The following is a 21,745-nucleotide window of genomic DNA, read 5'->3' as shown; positions in this document are numbered from 1 at the left end:
CGGCATGGAGACGTGGTCAGAGAATGACCACCGGCCCGGCTGTGGGGGGCGGTAGGGGGAGGTAGGGGGAGGTAGGGCGGTATTACAGCAGGGATGATCCCATATTACTGGCCCCTCTCTGCTCTTTCAGGTTGGACTTAGTTTTGTTGTCTGGCCTCAGTAGTCTTATCCTCCTATGTCTTCACCACTGAGCTGGGAGCTTTGATGTCCTGATACACTGACCAACAGGGAACCGGAAGCTATAGCACACAGTGATGGAACGATCCAGATAAACAGTTCAGAAGTAAGAAACAAGTGGTTAATGGTAATCAGACATTTGTTAAAGAGGTACTCACAAGTACACCACCGTTCAAAAGTTTGGGGTCACATAGAAACGTCCTTGTTTTTGAAAGAAAAGCTATTTTGTTTGTCCATTAAAATAACATAAAATTGATCAGAAATACAGTGTAGACATTGTTAATGTTGTAAATGGCTATTGTAGCTGGATTTTTTTTTAATGGAATATCTAGATAGGCGTACAGAGGCCCATTATCAGCAACCATCACTCCTGTGTTCCAATGGCATGTTGTGTTAGCTAATCCAAGTTGATCATTTTAAAAGGCTAATTGATCATTAGAAAACCCTTTTGCAATTATGTTAGCACAGCTGAAAACTGTTGTTCTGATTAAAGAAGTAATAAAACTGGCCTTCTTTAGACTAGTTGAGTATCTGAAGTATCAGCATTTGTGGGTTCGATTACAGGCTCAAAATGGGCAGAAACAAAGAACTTTCTTCTGAAACTCGTCAGTCTATTCTTGTTCTGAGAAATGAAGGCTATTTCATGCTAGAAATTGCCAAGAAACTGATGATCTCGTACAACGCTGTGTACTACCACCTTCACAGAACAGCGCAAACTGGCTCTAACCAGAATAGAAAGAGTGGGATGCCCCGGTGCACAACTGAGCAAGAGGACAAGTACATTAGAGTGTCTAGTTTGAGAAACAGACGCCTCACAAGTCCTCAACTGGTAGCTTCATTAATTAATACCTGCAAAGCACCAGTCTCAACGTCAACAGAGTTCCTCTGTCCAGTGTCTGTGTTCTTTTGCCTATTTTAATCTTTTATTTTTATTGGCCAGTCTGAGACATGGCTTTTTCTTTGCAACTCTGCCTAGAAGGCCAGCATTCTGGAGTCGCCTCTTCACTGTTGATGTCGAGATTGGTGTTCTGCGGGTACTATTTCATGAAGCTGCCAGGTGAGGACTTGTGAGGCGTAGATACTCAACTAGCCTAAAGAAGGCCAGATTTATTATGTCTTTAATCAACACACATTTCGGATCAATTTAATGTAATTTTAATGGACAAAAAATTGCTTTTCTTTCAAAAACAAGGATATTTCTAAGTGACCGCAAACTTTTGAATGGTAGTGTAAATCTAAATCTCAATAAATACAAAGCGTCATCTACAGCATTACGACAGAATTTACCCACCCGAAACGGTAGCTTCATACTGGCTGACTGTTTCTCATTTCCTTCAGGTAGTCCTAGGGAAATAACGTTTATCAAACTACATGGCTGATTGATAAGATATTTACATTGTATTTGGTACACGACTGACAATGCATGTTGTGATAAACAAACTCAGCAGCGAGCCTTTACTGTGTAAGAAAGTCTCTCTGTCCACTAACATGAGCGTGGCTTACATCTGCTATGGGCCTGCTATGGGCCTGGGCTGGGAAGTAGACTTGTGTGTAATCAATTATTCTGCATGCATATAGTCTTTGTTAAATGCTTTTACAAATCGCTATGTGTGTGTTTATGTGTACGTGTATGTACCATGTAATAATGTCTTACCATAGTCTATATAGCGCCACCGTCATGGGCTGTAGTCTGCAGAGTATCAGAGATGCTGCTGTCAGCCCCAGTCTACAGCTGTCCTGACCCTCCCCAATCTCGACTGTATTCACCTATGCCCCCAACTCACCCCTCACCTCTATCTCTCTCTGTGTGTGTGTGTGTGTGTGTGTGTGTGTGTGTGTGTGTGTGTGTGTGTGTGTGTGTGTGTGTGTGTGTGTGTGTGTGTGTGTGTGTGTGTGTGTGTGTGTGTGTCTGTGTGCTCGTGGAGGGTGGAAATGCTTGGGGTCTCGCTCTGACACTCCTGTGTGTTCTCATTCAGCACAAAGATTGTGTGTCAGGGGGGTCGGTAGGGGTCGGTAGGGGTGGGATGGAATCAGGCAGTTAAACACTCTCTTAATTGGTCCCTGAAGACCTCAGCAGAATGGTGTGCCTGTCAGGTGTGTGTGTGTGTGTGGGGGGGGGGGGGGGTATCTTGACAGACGTGGAGCACACTAGGGCGAGCAGAGGTGTGTGTTGAGAGATCAGGGGGAGGGGAATAGGAGTTTCGAGAGGGGAAATGAGGCCTTCAGGTAAAGCTATTGAACTCTCCCTCTGTCTCCACCTTGACACTGTGATGGAGGTCAGGGTGTGCAGAGTGATGAAACCAGTGGAAACGTTCTCAAAGGATGACTGCTAATCTGGAGACAGTCAGGACATGATGAATGTGTCCATATGTTTGAGTTGGTGTGTGTGTGCGTGCGTGCCAGCACGCTTGAAAGGGAGACCGAGATTTAATTGCAAGGCGCCAATTGATTGATCAGTTTATTGTACTTCACGACAGTCTTTCCACAGCATCAACATGATAAGATAGTCCTGAAAATACACATCCCTGACAAACACAGCAACAATTCTCCACTAACAATGCTCAGAGGCTATGGGCATTTAACCACCCAGGTCAATGGCCCCCAGGCCCAGTGTTCAGCATGTGGAATCACCAGGTGACAAAGGCTGCGTTTACACAGACAGTCTTAATCTGATCTTTTTTTTCTTCATAAATTGGTCTTTTGACCATTCAGATTAGCTCTGAATAAGAGTGGGTCAAAAAAAGACTGGTCAAAAGACCTATAAGTGGGAAAAATATCAGAATTGGCCTGCCTGTGTAAACACAGCTAAAGTGCTGTAGGTCTATGATGGAGTCCCATCCCATCTGCTGACATGGAAGCTAATAACACTTTAAGGGCTTGTTTCCTGGTCACATAAAGACTAGTCCTGGACTAAGAAGCACTTTCAATGGAGGACCTCATTTGAAAATATATCTTAGTCTAGGACTAGCCCTAATCTGTGCCCCGGTAGTCTGGCCCAAACTAATTTCACTTTAGTGAGACCACTACAGAACAATTTTGGGAAGGATATAAAAATGTCCTTGTATTGCTGAATCTACCAGACTAATGCAAAAAAAATGCATTAAGTTTGAATTTATTAAAAATGTGATGTTAGTCTATTTGAGTATGAATTCATCATCAAAACCCCTCTTTCAGTCGTAGATAGAGAATCCCACTGTGCCAGTCACACAGCTTCTCCTCAATCAACAGAACCGACACAAAGACAAAACTCACTCTCTTTTATTGTATGTGTTTCAGATGAAAGCCCAGAATGTGTGTGTTTCAGATCTTTAAATCTCTCCGCAGTCAGATCTCTTTGGTCAGTGTGTAGGAACGTGCTGCATCACTCTGGTCAGAGGACGGGTCTGTTTACACAGTCCCAGTCAGTCCATGCACCGAGACCACATTATACACCTACTAAAGCCCTGGCATTATTTACCTTCCTCTACTTAAAGGAAGACCCACGTCTCTGAGATAAAGGGCCTCCTCTCAGCTCTCGACCGGCCAGTGTCTGTGACATGAGGCTGGAGAGGGGAGAGGCAGGGACTACAGTTGCTCTGTATTGTCAGAGCAAACATTTCTGAGAACCACATCAGTGATATGAGGGATACACACACACAAAGGGTGTACACACACACATGGACACACACACTCTGTTTACCCTGGCTTGGAGGGGCGAAGGGGCCATGTACCCTTTCTGGAAAATAGGGACAAAGCTCTTGGCTAGCTACTGTCAACCGCAACAGGCAGCGTAGCAGCCTCCCTAAGACACTGCCCCAATATTTGAGGAAGCGCCGGGATGCCCTTGTCTAAGAAGGGGCGTGTGGAGGCCGGAGAGGGGGCAGAGGGCAGGAGTTGGACCTTTCAGAGGGAACTGACAGCCAGGCAGGTGGGCAAACAGGCCCAAGATAGAAGGAGAGAGAAGGAGGGAGAGAGAAGTAGAGAGAGAGAGAAAGATAATGTCAGAATTATAGGGAGAGATGGAAGAGAAAGAGAGAGAAAGAAAGAAAGGTGCCACAGGGGTCCAGATGGAATGTGATTCAGCATTTCCACACACACTTGTTCCCACATGAGTACGGGCCAGTTCAGCATGAGTCCACACCTCTGACTCCGTGAGAGACATGACCTTATTGTCTCCTGAAAACACTCTAATCCAACATTGGATCAGATCTGATATTTATTTGTCTGTAGGACTGCAGAATTCCGGTAACTTACCCAAAATTCCTAGGTTGTCCAGAAATCCCAGTTGGAAGAGTACCGGAATCAGAAGGGAATAGTCAGAGATTCTCTAGAGAGGTTTTCACAAAAACTTGGTAGTTTTGGTAAACAGGGTTGCAACCCTATTTGTATTTGACCAATTGAAATGTGTCTGTCTGAGAGCTGTCTATGTGTACTGTATGTGGATAAACACTTTGTTGAGCTGTCTATGTATACTGTATGTGGATAAACACTTTGTTGAGCTGTCTGTGTGTATGTGGATAAACACTTTGTTGAGCTGTCTGTGTGTATGTGGATACATACAGTGGGGAGAACAAGTATTTGATACACTGCCGATTTTGCAAGTTTTCCTACTTACAAAGCATGTAGAGGTCTGTAATTTTTATCATAGGTACACTTCAACTGTGGGAGACGGAATCTAAAACAAAAATCCAGAAAATCACATTGTATGATTTTTAAGTAATTAATTTGCATTTTATTGCATGACATAAGTATTTGATACATCAGAAAAGCAGAACTTAATATTTGGTACAGAAACCTTTGTTTGCAATTACAGAGATCATACGTTTCCTGTAGTTCTTGACCAGGTTTGCACACACTGCAGCAGGGATTTTGGCCCACTCCTCCATACAGACCTTCTCCAGATCCTTCAGGTTTCGGGGCTGTCGCTGGGCAATACGGACTTTCAGCTCCCTCCAAAGATTTTCTATTGGGTTCAGGTCTGGAGTGTGGCTAGGCCACTCCAGGACCTTGAGATGCTTCTTACGGAGCCACTCCTTAGTTGCCCTGGCTGTGTGTTTCGGGTCGTTGTCATGCTGGAAGACCCAGCCACGACCCATCTTCAATGCTCTTACTGAGGGAAGGAGGTTGTTGGCCAAGATCTCGCGATACATGGCCCCATCCATCCTCCCATCAATACGGTGCAGTCGCCCTGTCCCCTTTGCAGAAAAGCATCCCCAAAGAATGATGTTTCCACCTCCATGCTTCACGGTTGAGATGGTGTTCTTGGGGTTGTACTCATCCTTCTTCTTCCTCCAAACACGGCGAGTGGAGTTTAGACCAAAAAGCTATATTTTTGTCTCATCAGACCACATGACCTTCTCCCATTCCTCCTCTGGATCATCCAAACTTCAGAAGGGCCTGGACATGCGCTGGCTTGAGCAGGGGGACCTTGCGTGCGCTGCAGGATTTTAATCCATGACGGCGTAGTGTGTTACTAATGGTTTTCTTTGAGACTGTGGTCCCAGCTCTCTTCAGGTCATTGACCAGGTCCTGCCGTGTAGTTCTGGGCTGATCCCTCACCTTCCTCATGATCATTGATGCCCCACGAGGTGAGATCTTGCATGGAGCCCCAGACCGAGGGTGATTGACCGTCATCTTGAACTTCTTCCATTTTCGAATAATTGCGCCAACAGTTGTTGCCTTCTCACCAAGCTGCTTGCCTATTGTCCTGTAGCCCATCCCAGCCTTGTGCAGGTCTACAATTTACCCCTGATGTCCTTACACATCTCTCTGGTCTTGGCTATTGTGGAGAGGTTGGAGTCTGTTTGATTGAGTGTGTGGACAGGTGTCTTTTATACAGGTAACGAGCTCAAACAGGTGCAGTTAATACAGGTAATGAGTGGAGAACAGGTGGGCTTCTTAAAGAAAAACTAACAGGTCTGTGGGAGCCGGAATTCTTACTGGTCGGTAGGTGATCAAATACTTATGTCATGCAATAAAATGCAAATTAATTACTTAAAAATCCTACAATGTGATTTTCTGGATTTTTGTTTTAGATTCCGTCTCTCACAGTTGAAGTGTACCTATGATAAAAATTACAGACCTCTACATGCTTTGTAAGTAGGAAAACCTGCAAAATCGGCAGTGTATCAAATACTTGTTCTCCCCACTGTAGCTTTCTTGCTGCTTCTGTCTGCTTGACCAAGTAAGACAGATATTCCAGTTCAATGTTCTAGGAAGGCTGATAAAAATAACGTTCAACATTATTCACAGTTAGTGACATGGATTTGTCAAACACACAACAGATATTAATAATAAATCTCAAACGACATTTACAGTTTCACAGAAACTGAGGGGAATAAATTGAGTATTGTAGATTCTTAACTATAAAAAATATGCACAGAAGTCATATTCATAAATGTACACTAACCAACAGAAAGACATTCTAAATGCAGAAAAGTGATATTCACAAACCAAGGGAAATAAGTCGAAGAAAACCGATTCTCAAGACACATACAGCTCTGATATGCCATAGGTCTTATGCATGACAGTTCCTGGTAAACACACACAACACGATAGTCCATTTAGAATACAAAGCTAATATAGAGTATCAGGTCCATCTAAATCAGCTCAGCATTTCCTAAAAGGACACAAAAAGACTGTTTGGCATTGATCACTTTACCAGCCGAGCTGTCACTTCAACGCGGCAAAAGCCCATGTCAACGCTGCCACGTTACAGAAGCTGGTCGAGAAACCCTTCGGCTAGCTAGGAGTCTGTTTATTCATTCTGAGTCCCCCTGTTTGCCTGAGGTTTTAGAGCCTGCTAAGATACCATTCTGACCAGTCAAGTAATGTAGTCAGACCCCTTTTTGCTGTGGCCACACTATGCTACTTAGACAGTAAAAGAAGGCCCTTAATGTTGGCCTCCTGTCAAAGCAACTCTACCGCGAGGGATCAGCCTCCCTCCCTTCCACCACTGTGGACATAGATACACTTCCATCCTGGCAACCCAGACTGGACTTGGCAACCTAACCCACCACCACTAGGCCTGGTAACCCAGACTGGACTTGGCAACCTAACCCACCACCACCACTAGGCCTGGCAACCCAGACTGGACTTGGCAACCTAACCCACTGCCACAACTAGGCCTGGCAACCCAGACTGGACTTGGAAACCTAACCCACTGCCACAACTAGGCCTGGCAACCCAGATGGACTTGGCAACCTAACCCACTGCCACAACTAGGCCTGGCAACCCAGACTGGACATGGCAACCTAACCCACTGCCACAACTAGGCCTGGTAACCCAGACTGTACACGGCAACCTAACCCACCACCACCACTAGGCCTGGTAACCCAGACTGGACTTGGCAACCTAACCCACCACCACCACTAGGCCTGGCAACCCAGACTGGACTTGGCAACCTAACCCACCACCACCACTAGGCCTGGCAACCCAGACTGGACTTGGCAACCTAACCCACCACCACCACTAGGCCTGGCAACCCAGACTGTACACGGCAACCTAACCCACAACTAGGCCTGGCAACCCAGACTGGACAAGACAACCTAACCCACCACCACCACTAGGCCTGGCAACCCAGACTGGACACGGCAACCTAACCCACCACCACCACTAGGCCTGGCAACCCAGACTGGACAAGACAACCTAACCCACCACCACAACTAGGCCTGGCAACCCAGACTGGACAAGACAACCTAACCCACCACCACCACTAGGCCTGGCAACCCAGACTGGACACGGCAACCTAACCCACCACCACAACTAGGCCTGGCAACCCAGACTGGACACGGCAACCTAACCCACCACCACCACTAGGCCTGGCAACCCAGACTGTACACGGCAACCTAACCCACCACCACCACTAGGCCTGGCAACCCAGACTGGACACGGCAACCTAACCCACCACCACCACTAGGCCTGGCAACCCAGACTGGACACGGCAACCTAACCCACCACCACCACTAGGCCTCCCAACACAACTCCACCAGAGCTGTTTACCTAAAGCAGGGGTGGGCAATTCCAGTCCTCAAGGGCCTGACAGGTGTCACAGTTTTGCCCCAGGCCCAGCTAACACACCTGACTCCAATAATCACCTAATCATGATCTTCAGTTTAGAATGCAATTTGATTAATCAGCTGTGTTTGCTAAGGATGGAGAACAAGTGTGACACCAATCAGGACCTGGAGGACTGTAGTTGCACCCCCCTGACCTAAAGGATGAGCTAGCGGAGCCTAGATCTAACCTGCTGTCCCCTGGGTTGTCATGAATGCCAGTCGTAATCCTATCCATACTAACCCACTAGCACATCCACGACATGGCCCGGGTCAACCCACGTTTTCTCCTCTTACATTAAGAGTTTGTGTGGTGATGTGTTTTTCCATGGCAACTCCTTGGCAACATGAAATTATCACACACACACAAACGCATGCACATACACACACACACACCACCACCTCAGTATTCACACGTGTGCACTGCTCTTACAATACAGTCATCAACTCTAGGCATTTACCGTAATTTATAGCTCACCCAGAATCTGAGGACAGGGGTGAGAGGATGCGAGATGTGTGTGTGAATAGTGTGTGAGAGCAGTGTGTGTGTGTGAACAGTGTGTCGTGGAGGGGCGCTGACCTCTGTGACTTGGTGAAATCCCCATGGGCCCAATTCAGCGTTGGAATGGACCCCACAGTCTGGAACATAATGAGCACAATAGTGACATCTTTTCTACCCCGCACAGAAACCACACTGGGCCCTGGGGACAGTCAAGGGTTTGTTGCTGAACGTGGAGAAGGAAACCTGTTGCTTCTCTACAGCCCGGAAGGGTGCAAACAATTTACATATTTACTTGCCAATTGACATATGTTTACTTTTTTTAAAAATCCCTGTGAATCAATAAATAAGATGACCTCTGATGGAATTTGAAAAGGTAAACGTAATGTTTCAATTTACCTAATGACCTGAGGCCAACCACAGAATATTTGACAAAAAATATTTAAGTCTTGAATGTAGATGCCAGTTTGCTCAATAGCCGAGTTGTTGTAGGCTACACCTCTTGCCCCCTGTGTGCCCCCATCTCCCCTCCGCTGGTGGACCAGTGTTGGGGTTCCCAGGGTCTCCTACCCTGTCCCTCAGCCTCTCCGTACTTCTCTCTAACCCAGGAGGCACACAGAGAGAGAATGAACAAAGTCTGCCTCTCCAACAAGCCAGCAAACAAATGCTAACAAGACCCAAACTGCCCAAAATCTTCTATTTTTCCAAGATTGATTCACAGTAGTGCTAACCACCCCTCACACTGACTGACCTATTCCACTAAAAGGCAAGGGAGGGAGGGGTGCATGTGGAGGGAGGGAGGAGTGAGGGGAGTGAGTGAGTGAGTGAGGGGAGTGAGTGAGTGAGTGAGTGAGGGAGGGAGGGAGGGAGGGAGGGAGGGAGGGAGGGAGGGAGGGAGGGTTGCATGTGAGGGGAGGGTAGATTCAAAAAGAGAACAAGATGACTCTTTTGGAAAGAAGATAAATTAAGCTTTGCGAGTGTCTGTTGCAAAGACACTCGGGGTAGGTAGGCAGTGACCAGGAGCCCAGAGATACCAGGACATGCAGGCTGTTGGGCCAGACCAGGAACAAAGGCCTCCACTAGACTAGACAGGTCACCTGAGTTTTGATCACGTAGACAGGGAACATATCTGTTCCGGGATTCTTCCAATGGTATTGAGGAGTACACCACATCAGTCACTGGCTTCACCAATAAGTGCATCGATGACGTTGTGGACACAGTGACTGCACATACATACCCCAACCAGAAGCCATGGATTACAGGCAACATCCGCACTGAGCTAAAGGGTAGAGCTGCCGCTTTCAAGGAGCGGGACTCAAACCCGGAAGCTTTTGAGAAATCCCGCTATGCCCTCCGACGAACCATCAAACAGGCAAAGCATCAATACAGGACTAAGATCGAATCGTACTACACCGGCTCCGATGCTCGTCGGATGTGGAAGGGCTTGCAAACTTCTACAGACTACAAAGGGAAGCACAGCCGAGAGCTGCCCAGTGACACGAGCCTACCAGACGAGGTAAATCACTTCTATGCTCGCTTCGAGGCAAGCAACACTGAAACATGCATGAGAGCACCAGCTGTTCCGGACGACTGTGTGATCACGCTCTCCGCAGCCGATGTAAGACCTTTAAACAGGTCAATATTCACAAGGCCGCAGGGCCAGACAGATTACCAGGATGTGCACTCTGAGCATTCTCTGACCAACTAGCAAGTGTCTTCACTGACATTTTCAACCTCTCCTTGTCTGAGTCTGTAATACCAACATATTTCAAGCAGACCACCATAGTCCCTGTGCCCAAGAAGACTAAGCTAACCTGCCTAAATGACTACCAACCTGTAGCACTCACGTATGTAGCCATGAAATGTTTTCAAAGGCTGGTCATGGCTCACATCGACACCATTATCCCAGAAACCCTAGACCCACTCCAATTTGCATACTGCCCCAACAGATGCACAGATGATGCAATCTCAATTTCACTCCACACTGCCTTTTCCGACCTGGACAAAAGGAACTCCTACGTGAGAATGCTATTCATTGACTACAGTTCAGCGTTCAACACCATAGTGCCCTCAAAACTCATCACTAAGCTAAGGACCCTGGGACTAAACACCTCCCTCGGCAACTGGATCCTGGACTTCCTGACGGGCTGCTCCCAGGTGGTAAGGGTAGGAAACAACACATCCGCCACGCTGATCCTCAACACGGGGCCCCTCAGGGGTGCGTGCTCAGTCCCCTCCTGTACTCCCTGTTCGCTCATGACTGCACGGCCAGGCACAACTCCAACACCATCATTAAGTTGGCCGATGACACAACAGTGGTAGGCCTGATCACCGACAATGACGAGATAGCCTATTGGGAAGTCAGAGACCTGACCGTATCGTGCAAGGACAACAACCTCTCCCTCAACGTGATCAAGACAAAGGAGATAATTATGGACTACAGGAAAAGGAGGCCCGAGCATGCTCCCATTCTCATCGATGGGGCTGTAGTGGAGCAGGTTGAGAGCTTCAAGTTCCTTGGCGTCCACATCATCAACAAACTAACATGGTCCAAGCACACCAAGACAGTCGTGAAGAGGGCACGACAAAACCTATTCCCCCTCAGGAGACTGAAAAGATTTGGCAAAAGGTTATACAGCTGCACCATTGAGAGCATCCTGATGGGTTGCATCACCGCCTGGTATGGCAACTGCTCAGCCTCCGACCGCAATGCACTACAGAGGATAGTGCGTACGGCCCAGTACATCACTGGGGCCAATCTTCCTGCCACCCAGGACCTCGAAACCAGGCAGTGTCAGAGCGAGGCCCTAAAAATTGTCAAAGACTCCAGCCACCCTAGTCATAGACTGTTCTCTCTGCAACCTCACAGCAAGTGGTACCGGAGCACCAAGTCTAGATCCAAGAGGCTTCTAAACAGCTTCAACCCCCAAGCCATAAGACTCCTGAACATCTAATCAAATGGCTACCCAGACTATTTGCATTCCCCCGCCTACTTTTACGCTGCTGCTACTCTGTGTTATTATCTATGCATACACACTTTAATAACTCTGTCATGACATTGGGTTGGGGGTAGGTTTATGACAGTCATAAATACCTCTTTCCCCCTTTTTCCCTCTCCCTACTATAACTGATGTGACATAAGAAAACCCCTTGGTTAACATAGAGATTCTGAGAACATCAGAAGTGGGGGGAAATGAACTATATTCTGGTAATCCGACCAACTGAACATATGCGGTGGTACTTAAGGTATATTATGTCAGTTCGGTTGCCCTCTGACACATTCTCATCAATGATAGAATGACATAAACTCTACTGTGGAAAGTCTAAACGTCAGAGGTATCGGATTCACAGGGAATTGTTGTTTAATTCAAATGTTTGAATATGAAATTATTGGTGAAGAGATTAAATGTAATTTTAGCTTCCAAATGAGAGATTTGGACTTTCATAAGTTTTCCTCTGCTCACAGTGGCTATAACTTTCTGTTCCGGGGACACCAGGATGACGATCCGGTGTCAGAATGGTTCAGATAATAACTACAGAACTAAGCCAACATCAGCATGGACTTTGATTGTGAATGGTATGAACTTTGAACTCGTATTCACTACAGAAGTGATATCTCCTAGCCGTTGAGTTAGCAACAGCTAAACGCAGGTTAGGAAGGACAGTCCGAGTATCCCGTCTACTACACACAACGTTACTCCAACGTATCCCGTGACTACCAGAGACATTCTCCAAAGGACAGAGGACTCGGGTTGGCGATACGGTCTTCCATCTACCACCAACCTACTGAAGCGCAGCTCAGAGTAAATATTTATTGCATTTTCCTTTTCAAATGGGCGGTAATTTAGAATCCATAAGATACTGTATTTACGATAGCACAGCTCGCCTATGTTCCAGTCTCCCGCTCTTTCACTAAGACTCAGCCCCTTCCCTTTGTGTAACAAGCTGTCATATCTATTCCGCCCGCCAGGGACGTTTTTCTGTATGACGTAATTTGTGATCAAGTTATGATTTAATTGTATATGTGTGATTCTGTGTGATTAGTTAGGTATTTAGTAAATAAATAATTAAACCCAATTTTGTATTGCTGATTCAACTTGTTAGCCAGGATTCTTGCAGATAATCAAGGATTTACAACTTTCAGATGAGACTGAATAAAATGACGATTAATGTGACTGTTATGGATGTAAAATCTTACTAAATCTTTAAGAGTTTATTCGAAAGATAACAGCTCTATAAATATTCTTTCGTGGTGTCCCTCTCTAGTTAATTAACATTTACATGATTAGTTCAATCAGGTAATATTAATTACGGAGAAATTATTTTATAGAATAGCATGTCATAGCAATTAATCTGGCATAGTCAAAGACACGACAACTCTACCTACATGTACATATAACCTCAACTAACCAGTGCCCCTGCACACTGACTCTATACCGGTACCCTGTGTATATTGCCTTGCAATTGTTATTATACTCTTTCATAATTTGTTACTTTTATTTATTTATTTTCTTAAAACTGCATTGTTGGTTAAGGGCTTGTAAGTAAGCATTTCACTGTAAGGGCTGCACCTGTTGTATTCGGCGCATGTGACAAATACTTATGCATGTATAAATAAAATAAAATTGTATGTGGACACCCCTTAAAATTAGTGGTTTCTATCTCCATTCTCCATAGACAAACATTGGCAGTAGAATGGCCTGACTGAAGAGCTCAGTGACTTTCAACGTGGCACCGTCATAGGATGCACCAAAGTGGTAGACCAGACAAGCTCACAGAACGGGACCGCGGAGTGCTGAAGCGCGTAAAAATCGTCTGTTCTCGGTTGCAACACTCACTACCGAGTTCCAAACTGCCTCTGGAAGCAACGTCAGCACAAAAACTGTTCGACTGGAGCTTCTTGAAATGGGTTTCCACGGCCAAGCAGCCGCACACAAGGCTAAGATCACGATGTGCAATGCCAAGCGTCGGCTGGAGTGGTGTGAAGCTCGGCTCCATTGGACTCTGGAGCAGTGGAAACGTCTTCTCTGGAGCGATGAATCACGCTTCACCATCTGGCAGTCTGACGGACAAATCTGTGTTTGGCGGCTGCCAGGAGAACGCTACCTGCCCCAGTGCATAGTGCCAACTGTGAAGTTTGATGGAGGAGGAATAATGTACTGGGGCTGTTTTTCATGGTTAGGGCTCGGCCCCCTTAGTTCCAGTGAAGGGAAATTAATGCTACAACATACAATGACATGAAAGACGATTCTGTGCTTCCAACTTTGTGGCAACAGTTTTAGAAAGGCCCTTTCCTGTTTCAGCATGACAATGTCTCCGTGCAAAGAGCGAGGTCCATAAAGAAATTGTTTCTCAAGATCAGTGTGGAAGAACTTGACTGGCTTGCACAGAGCCCTGACCTCAACCCCCTCGAACACCTTTGGGATGAATTGGAATGTCGTCTGCGGGCCTAATCGCCCAACATTAGTGCCCGACCTCACTAAAGCCCATGGCTGAATGGAAGCAAGTCCCTGAAGCAATGTTGCAACATCTAGTGGAAAGCCTTCCCAGAAGAGTGGAGCTTGTTTTAGCAGCAAAGGGGGGACCAACTCCATATTAATGCCCATGATTTTGGAATGAGATGTTTTACAAGCAGGTGTCCACATACTTTTGGTCATGTAGTGTATATATTGTCTCGGTGCAAACATGGACGTGTACAAACAGACCAGCTACGACCTCCGTAAGGCAATCAGAGAGGCAAAAAGACAGTGCCGGGACAAAGTGTAGTCGCAAATCAATTGCTCAGACACGAGACGCATGTGGCAGGGACACCAGCCTGTAAAGGGACGCTCACAAGGACTGTGTGCTCTTGTTCTCCGTAGATGACGTGATTAAGTCATTTAACGTGATAACCCTCGCAAGGCTGCCGGCCCCAACAACACCTCCGCCACGCTGATCCTCAACAGCAGGACCCCACACGGATGCGCACTTAACCCCCTCCTGTATTCCCTGTTCACCAATGACTGCGTAGTCATGCACGTCTCCAACTCAATCATCAAGTTTGCTGACGACACAACAGTGGTAGGCCTAATTACCAACAACGATGAGACAGCCTACAGGGAGGAGGTGAGGGCCCTGGCGGAGTGGTGCCAGGAAAATAACCTCTCCCTCAATGTCAGCAAGACCAAGGAGCTGATCGTGGACTTCAGGAGTCAACAGAGCACGCCCCCATCCACATCAACTGGGCCGCAGAGGAGAGCTTCAAGTTCCTCGGCGGGTACATCACTGACAACCTAAAATGGTCCCCTCACATAGACAGTGTGGTGAACAAGGCGCAACCTCATGGGGCTGAAGAAATTTGTCTCAGCCACTCCAGCCTCTAAGACCCTCACAAACTTCTACAGATGCACAATTGAGAGCATGCTGTTGGGATGCATCACCGCCTGGAACGGCAATTGCACCGCCCGCAACCGCAGGGCTCTCCAGAGTGGGGTGGGGTCACCTGAACGTATCAACAGCACCCGGTGTCACAGGAAGGCCAAGGAGATCATCAAGGAACTCAGCCACCTGAACCACAGCCCGTTCACACCGCTAACATCTAAAAAGGCGTTGACAGTAGAGGTGCATCAAAGCTGGGACCGAGACAGTGTTAAACATCTCCAGGACATCTCCTGCCCTGAACCTTAGTCACTATTCTAGCCGGCCTCCACCCAGTACCCTGCCCTGAACCTTAATCACTATTCTAGCCGGCCTCCACCCAGTACCCTGCCCTGAACCTTAGTCACTGTTCTAGCCAGCCTCCACCCAGTACCCTGCACTGAACCTTAATCACTATTCTAGCCGGCTACCACCTGGCCCTGCACCCTAGAGACTGTTCTAGCCAGCTACCACCTGGCCCTGCACCCTAGAGACTGTTCTAGCCAGCTACCACCTGGCCCTGCACCTTAGAGACTGTTCTAGCCGGCTAGCACCTGGCCCTGCACCTTAGAGACTGTTCTAGCCGGCTACCACCTGGCCCTGCACCTTAGAGACTGTTCTAGCCGGCTAGCACCTGGCCCTGCACCTTAGAGACTGTTCTAGCCGGCTACCACCTGGCCCTGTACCTTAGAGACTGTTCTAGCCGGCTACCACCTGGCCCTGCACCTTAGAGACTGTTCTAGCCGGCTACCACCTGGCCCTGTACCTTAGAGACTGTTCTAGCCGGCTACCACCTGGCCCTGCACCGTAGAGACTGCTGCCCTTTGTACATAGTCATTGAGAACTGGACACTTTAGTAATGTTCACATACTGTTACACTCACTTTATATGTGTATATTGTATTCATGGCTCATTCTATATAACTACTGCTGTACACACCTTTTCTATTCATATACTGTCAACACGATATGTATATCTATACATTTATATTCCGTCTCCTACATTGTTCGTTCTGATATTTCTTAATTTCTTGATTTTATTTTTCTGGATTACGTGTGTATTGTGTTTTTTTTCTTTGCTAGGTATCAGTGCTCTGTTGGAGCTAGTAACATCAGCATTTAGCTCAGTATTACTGCACTGTTGGAGCTAGAAACACCAGCATTTAGCTAGGTATAACTGCACTGTTGGAGCTAATAACACCAGCATTTAGCTAGGTATTACTGCACTGTTGGAGCTAATAGCACCAGCATTTAGCTAGGTATAACTGCACTGTTGGAGCTAGAAACACCAGCATTTAGCTAGGTATAACTGTACTGTTGGAGCTAGTAACACCAGCATTTAGCTAGGTATTACTGCTCTGTTGGAGCTAGAAACACCAGCATTTAGCTCAGTATTACTGCACTGTTGGAGCTAATAACACCAGCATTTAGCTAGGTATTTCTGCACTGTTGGAGCTAGAAACACCAGCATTTAGCTCAGTATAACTGCACTGTTGGAGCTAATAACACCAGTATTTAGCTAGGTATTACTGCTCTGTTGGAGCTAGAAACACCAGCATTTAGCTCAGTATTACTGCACTGTTGGAGCTAGAAACACCAGCATTTAACTAGGTATTACTGCACTGTTGGAGCTAGTAACAAGCATTTGGCTAGGTATTACTGCTCCGTTGGAGCTAGTAACACCAGCATTTGGCTCGGTATTACTGCTCTGTTGGAGCTAGTAACACCAGCATTTGGCTCGGTATTACTGCTCTGTTGGAGCTAGTAACAAGCATTTGGCTAGGTATTACTGCTCCGTTGGAGCTAGTAACAAGCATTTGGCTAGGTATTTTTGCTCTGTTGGAGCTAGTAACATGTACGCAACCAATAAACTTTTATTTTGATACCCTGGAGTACTGTAGTTTCAGGACAATATAGGCTTGAGCAACAAACACACACTAAACACATCTCTAAAGAGAGGCAGATACTGTAAGCAAATGGTGTGGACATTTAAGGAAAGGTACTAATTTACTCTCCAAAAGCGACAATCTTAAAAAAAAAATGTTTTTACTGAAGTTATACATTATTCATCGTCTTGGAATAAGGAACAAACCTGACGGAGGAATTACACAACTGTATGAGGATTAGTATGGGTGAGGAGAATGCAAAAACACCAAAATAATAAAGTACAAGACAGACCAACACAAACAACGGCCATGCACAGTAGATCACCTGCTTGTTTTTGATAAACGGTGGCAATTCAACCGGCAGAATCGCCGGGAGATTCGCCGGGAGATTAACAGAATATGACGGCCGATGTTCTGTGGTCAGAGGCTATAGAACGACCACCCGTTGCATTTAACCGTTCGTCAGCAACAGTCTGTTTAGTCTTTCACACTTCTACAAGACTGTGGTAACAAAAGGTAGTCTGTGCTAGGTAAAGTGTCGCCTGATCTCAGCTCACTGGTCACTATAGCAACACCCACCCGTAGCACGCGCTCCAGCAGGTATATTTCACTGGTCATCCCCAAAGCCAACACCTGCTTTGGCCGCCTTTCCTTCCAGTTCTCTGCTGCCAATGACTGGAACGAATTGCAAAAATCGCTCTAGTTCACTAACTTTAAACATCAGCTGTCAGAGCAGCCTACTGTACACAGCTCATCTGTAAATAACCCATCCAAACAACCTCATATTTTTTTTCTGCTCTTTTGCACACCGGTATTTTTACTTGCACATCCTAATCTGCACATATATCAGTGTTAATTAACTCGTGTTAATTGCTAAATTGTAATTACTTCGCCACTATTGGCCTATTTATTTCCTTACCTCCTTACTTCATTTGCACACACTGTATACAGATTTTTCTATTGTGTTATTGACTATGTTTGTTTATCCCATGTGTAACTCAGTGTTGTTTTAGTCGCACTGCTTTGCTTCATCTTGGCAAGGTAGCAGTTTTAAATGAGAACGTGTTCTCAACTGGCCTACCTGGTTAAATAATGATGAAATAAAAAACATTTTAAAAGACAAACGTCATCGACATAACACGGAAACAACTTCTAGGAAAATTACATTTTTATTAACATCAATTTTATTTTCACTTTCTTAAACAATCAAATTTGTAATAAATAAAGCACATCTGATGGGGTATACCATGCAAACATTACATTCTATAACATCAAAGAGAACTGTAGGTGTTGAACCATCCGATGGATATCTTGTTACAAGAGCATCACACTCTGACATTCCTCCCATAAGCAATAACAGATTCATGATTGGTATTAACTTTACATGTACACGATGTACGGTATTAACCCATAAACACATGAAGGACCGGGGTTAAGTATAACAGTCACCGTTTCATTCCACTCTTTAGAGCCGGGAACAAAGAGTTTGGGGGGGGTGAAATAGGAGACAGAGAGGATAGAAGATAGAGGGCTTGAGAGAAGAGCAAGAGAGAGGATCAAGAATAAAGAAAACAAGGATGGATGGAGTAGAGCAGAGAGAGAAAAAGGTCCCTCAGGAGAGACCAGTAGAGACCAGCAAGTCAGACAGTGTGACCTGCCCAGAGGCAGGAGAGCATGAAGAAGCAGAAAAAGTGAAAGGAATGAATGTACCAAGAACCCAAAGATGCCTGTGCAGCTGTGTCACCACGTTCGAATACAACGAGGTCACTAGCATCTTTCCTCCAACGTGATTGGACAATGTGGTTCCATCCACTGCAGGTTGAACTAGATTCTAGTCCAACACTGGATCTTCACCCAGAACAAAGATAGTAGAGGCCGTTTCGTCCAACAGTGAAATTAAATGCCATCATATAAACCCTTGTGATGATGAGGTGAACACACAGTAGGGCAGAGAGAGTGGTACATAGTGGGGCATTGCGCGCTGCCTATCAATAGCAGACATAACTCTCAAATTAAGTCTGCTTCCCTGAAATAAGAAAGCCAATCTATATTATATTTGTTACAACTAGTGTGGAATATTCTATCCACTGTTCATATATTCTAGTTTTAGGAGGATGGAGCTTGACTGTTGTGCAAGTGAGGGTTAATAACTGAGGCTTGTACCTATATGGTTAGTGATGCACGTGTAGAGCTGGGTTAAAGCTAGCCGCTGGGATAACTGAAGTGAATTCACATTAAGTCCTAAGTGGAACGAGTGCTAACAATAGGCAGGAGAATGGCTTCAGCCCAACAGGCATTCATTTACAGCTAGTCAATCTACAGAGAGGAGGGTGGTTCCCATCACCCTTCCATCACACACCACGTCTAACTCACCCGATCACCAGCAGACATTCTGGTTGCGTCCCAAATGGCAAAAAAGTGCACTACTTTTGACCAGTGTAATTTGGGACAACTTCTGACAGGTGCTCAAGCCGATTAAAGACATTCCCAAACAAAGGAAAGGAAGTTGGCAGTGAGAGAGAAAACCTTCACAACCTCCTCATTTATGAGAAACGAGGGAGCAATGAGAGAGAGAGAGGAAGACGACATGAGAGGTCGATCCGTCAGTCAGTCACGAGGTGTGTAACTTCAATCTTGTCCTCCCCCTTCTCTCTTCGTCTTCTCTGCCAAAAATGCAGAGCAAAAAAGCCCGGAGACAGTTGTTGGATTCCTGTGTGAAGAGGACATGTCTGGTGAACTCATCATGGGCCTTTAAAGCATGGTGCCCACTCTGAGCGGAGGAAGTGCTATCTGCTCAGCCACACTGATAACCTGATCCTCCTCAGTGTTAGTGTTAAGGGCTCCATCTGATAAACTTCACTCGCAGAAAAAATAACTAAGAGCAACAGTTGGGCGTCACTGGGGGGTTCAGTCATTTACAGAGGGAGGAATTAGTCTTCTTTGATCAGTGCAATGCTTCTGTGATCCATTGGTTTCTGCCAAGGAGAAATGGTGAGATTAATTACTGTATATCACACACACACAAGTTTGGGGTGAGTTAGAAATGGCCTTGTTTTTGAAAGAAAATATAATGTTTTTGTCCATTAAAATAACATCAAATTGTTCAGAAATACAGTGTAGACATTGTTAATGTTGTAAACGACCATTGTATTTGGAAACAGCTGAAACGGTAGTGTATATGTATGTGTATATATGTATTCAAATCAAATTGTAATCATATCATATTTGTGGGATGTGCCGAATACAACAGGTATACACACAGTGAAATGCTTACACATATATATTTATATTAGGGACATTTGTGTACAACACTGCTCACTAATAGTCTATGTACTGTAGCATGTGAGATGCTTGACAGGCAGATACCTGGTGCTCTACTTCTCCTCGTGAAGAGCTTCTATGAAGGCTTCAAGTTTCTCCTGAATCTCACGGACCTTCTCTGCAGAGGAGGAAAGAGAGGATGGGTTAGTTGAGTCTTTGCAAAACAAAAACAGTAGATATGGAGAGCATCCAAGATGCCTCAATTGATACAGTAGAACCCAGGAAACCACTGTTGTCATGCAAGTTGGTTGAGATGGCTAAACAGGCCTATTGTGTTTCCACCTGCGAGACCCAAGACGACTTGAGGTTTCTCAGACCCTAAGTCCTCCTGTTGTGACCGTGGCCTTCCAACTACCAGCAACACCAGTACCATATATATACACACAAGAAATATCCTGTGGCATACTTTCTTAGAACGAGTGTGAAACCAATGACCTGACATTCTGCATGTATTCACTAGCAGAATAACAGACGTGTCACAGGCCATTGTTCTGCCACCTCTTGTGTCAGCCAATCAGCAGACAGTCCCCACTGACATCCCTCAAACCTAAATAAAATGACCACTTAAGTGAAATATTCTATTGAAGAGGGGAGATGTTGACCATACCACACCTCACACACCCACACCAAAGATTCCCCCCCTCCAAAACCATGACATGGTATGTCCCTCCAGGCACATGTCTAGCTAATGGATGGGAGATACCATAACATTATTCCACATGAAAGGGAAAATACACTGAAGAAAAGTTGAGTCACCGCGTCCCGCCGATGGGGTCCTTTTGTCCAAGATGGTGTTTTGAGGAGAAATCCGTCCGTACAACATGTACTGTCACACGATGGGCTGCAGTTAAAGAGTCTTTAATCGCTGAATAAACAAATGGCAAGAGTAAGTCTTAGCAAATGAGAAAAGAAGAGGCCTATAGGGGACTAGCAGTGCCAGCTGCCCCGTCTCACTCTATTCCAGTAGACTAATCCAACTGGAGCTGCCACAAGCACAAACAAAACTCTGAGGCGAGATACTATCAGAAGAGTATCTTCAAATGCGTTTGACAACAAACCAAAAAAACTTAAGACACAAAAGGTCTGAAAGCTTCAAAACCAGAAGACTCCTTGATTTCTACGGCTCGATAAATCATAGCGGTTTAGCAGACCAACAGTGTTTTAAAAGGAGTAGTTCACTATTTTGCAGCTTGATGTTAGATGGTTCTTCACCCTGAAAGTAGTCTGTGGGCCAAGAGGAACTGTAATCCACGGTTCAGATCTGTAAAAACAGCCCCTTCAGCTAATCTTAGCCACCACAAGCTAACAATCAATGGAAGTCATAGAGGCATGTGAGCATGTTAACCAAAAAAAAAACTATTGTGAGGAATCATCTAACACATCAAGCTGTATAAAAGTGAAGTACACCTTTAAGTGTCCATTTCTGGTCAATAC

The 21,745-nt window shown here is 45.7% G+C and overlaps 1 protein-coding gene across 5 annotated transcripts in view; it reads right to left on the bottom strand.

The window, feature by feature from the left end:
• Positions 1–18,140: 18,140 nt before the first annotated feature.
• The window catches only part of LOC139539491 (dynamin-like GTPase OPA1, mitochondrial), an 80,629-nt gene continuing 77,024 nt past the window's right edge, over positions 18,141–21,745 (bottom strand). For all 5 annotated transcript variants that reach the window (XM_071342499.1, XM_071342497.1, XM_071342498.1 and 2 more), the window contains 2 exons: positions 20,357–20,429; positions 18,141–19,965 (listed from right to left, as the gene is read on the bottom strand). In XM_071342499.1, coding sequence (XP_071198600.1) covers positions 20,365–20,429 — 65 coding nt within the window. In that variant the 3' untranslated portion in view covers positions 18,141–19,965; positions 20,357–20,364. The remainder of the gene's footprint in view (positions 19,966–20,356; positions 20,430–21,745) is intronic.

Source organism: Salvelinus alpinus, chromosome 15 (assembly GCF_045679555.1).
Source record: "Salvelinus alpinus chromosome 15, SLU_Salpinus.1, whole genome shotgun sequence".
NCBI classification, from domain to species: Eukaryota; Metazoa; Chordata; class Actinopteri; order Salmoniformes; family Salmonidae; genus Salvelinus; species Salvelinus alpinus.
Note: the sequence above shows the minus strand (reverse complement) of the source record. Positions and strands in the feature narration are given on the sequence as shown.